The sequence below is a fragment of the Microtus ochrogaster genome, chromosome X, assembly GCF_000317375.1.
Source record: "Microtus ochrogaster isolate Prairie Vole_2 chromosome X, MicOch1.0, whole genome shotgun sequence".
Lineage (NCBI taxonomy): Eukaryota > Metazoa > Chordata > Mammalia > Rodentia > Cricetidae > Microtus > Microtus ochrogaster.
The window spans coordinates 9,562,295-9,563,892 of record NC_022026.1 but is presented as its reverse complement, the minus strand read 5'-3'; the positions used below and the strand labels follow the sequence as shown (position 1 = coordinate 9,563,892).

The 1,598-nt window shown below is 49.4% G+C and overlaps 1 protein-coding gene across 1 annotated transcript in view; it reads left to right on the top strand.

Annotated features, from left to right (window-relative positions):
* Positions 1 to 412: 412 nt before the first annotated feature.
* LOC113457439 (testis-expressed protein 13C-1-like) overlaps positions 413 to 1,598 on the top strand; it is a 2,327-nt gene continuing 1,141 nt past the window's right edge. The window contains exon 1 of the mRNA XM_026784782.1: positions 413 to 1,031. Coding sequence (XP_026640583.1) covers positions 413 to 1,031 — 619 coding nt within the window. The remainder of the gene's footprint in view (positions 1,032 to 1,598) is intronic.

Sequence of the window (1,598 nt, the reverse complement as noted above, 5' to 3'; positions counted from 1 at the left end):
AAGGAAGAGGACAAGGAGGGGAAAAGGGAGCGAGAGAGAAAAAAATCCATACCAGATGGGGTGCCACCTTCCAGAAACTCTGAGGAAACTCTGGACTCACTGTGGTCCCCGGGACAGCTGGACTATCATGACCTACTTTACAAGCAAACACGCAATTTATCAGATGAGCCAGAGTTATTTGTGCTACTGCATTTTGGTCCCTGCAGGAGGTGCTGCAGGTCTCACAGCCCATGTCTATGACGTCCCTTACGTGTTAATCCCTTGCATGGGAGGAGTTGGTGTTAGTGGCTTCAGGGCTTTAGTCTAGATGAGAAGGGGGAGGCAAGTAGGTAGGAGCTAGGAGTAAGGACTGGGCAAAGCACCAAGGTGAAGGGCGAGCCCATTGTGTTCCACTCCTTAGACAGGTTCCGCCATGGCTGTGGACTTCAGGGACCCCAAGAGCGGTTTCCGCCACTGCGAAGTGGTTTTGTTCATCAATGAAGAAGTGCTGAGGAATGGTGGTGGTTCTGGCTTTTACCTAACCTTCCGTTCACGGCCCTGGAAGGATATAGAAGACGGCCTGAAGTCTGTCGTGGCCGATAAGCAAGTACCACACACCATCAAGAGGGCCTGCGCCTGGAGTGCTCTGGCCTTGGGAGTAAGGGTGGCGTCGAGGCAACGAGAAAAGCAGTCACGACGTGTGCAGCAGCTGCACAATCAAGTAGAAGAGCATGAGGCAGCCACCTGGACCTTGGCCACAGACCTGCAACGGCTGCGTGACGAGCGTGATGAAGTGGTCTCTGAGCTCCACAATGCAAGAGACAGCCTGAAGCAAGTGCTCCATGAGCGCGATATGCTGCACAAGAAGCTGATTGAGTTCGAGCTGTCCCAGCAGCTCCTAGCTGAGTCACAAGATGCTGAGTATCCGGGTACTATGCCGTGGACTCTAATGGTCAAAAGACAGAGAAAGGATCTTGCCACAGGCTTGCAGAGTGGGCAATATGCAGCGTCCCCGAAGAAAGACCACATGGCATCCAAGTCATCCAAAACAGGTACACCAAGATTCAATGGTCCTTGAGCCTAGACCCCGCAGCCGCTTCTACCAGTGTTCTCTGCATTATTGTCAATAGCATCTCCTCCCCATATAGAGTACTCTCAGAAGGGGAAGAAGGAGATCCATCCACTAACTCCCTTCCTAACAGTTGAGCACAGAGGGATCCCTGTGCCAGTGCTGGAGGGGCCAAACTCATGGACAGAAACTACCAGATAGTAACCAGGGGAGCTGAGAGGCTTTGGCCCCAAACAAAGGCCCTCAATGAATTCAGGGAGGAAAAAAAATGAATGGAGATATATTCCAAAGAGACATCATCTCCTGGGGGCTCTTTCCTAATAAGTGTTTATTCTTTCCTTTTATTTACTTTATATACTATTTGAAAACTCATCGAGTAAGACTTTAAACTCTTCCACTACCAAACAATAACCTCTGGGCTTCTTTGCTTGCTGTGCTAGGGGATCTAACCCATGGCCTCCTTGTATGCTAGGACAGTGCTCTACCAGTGAGCTATACCTTTAATCTGCAATTACCCTCTTTTTTATTTTTTTATTGATTTTTTTTTTTT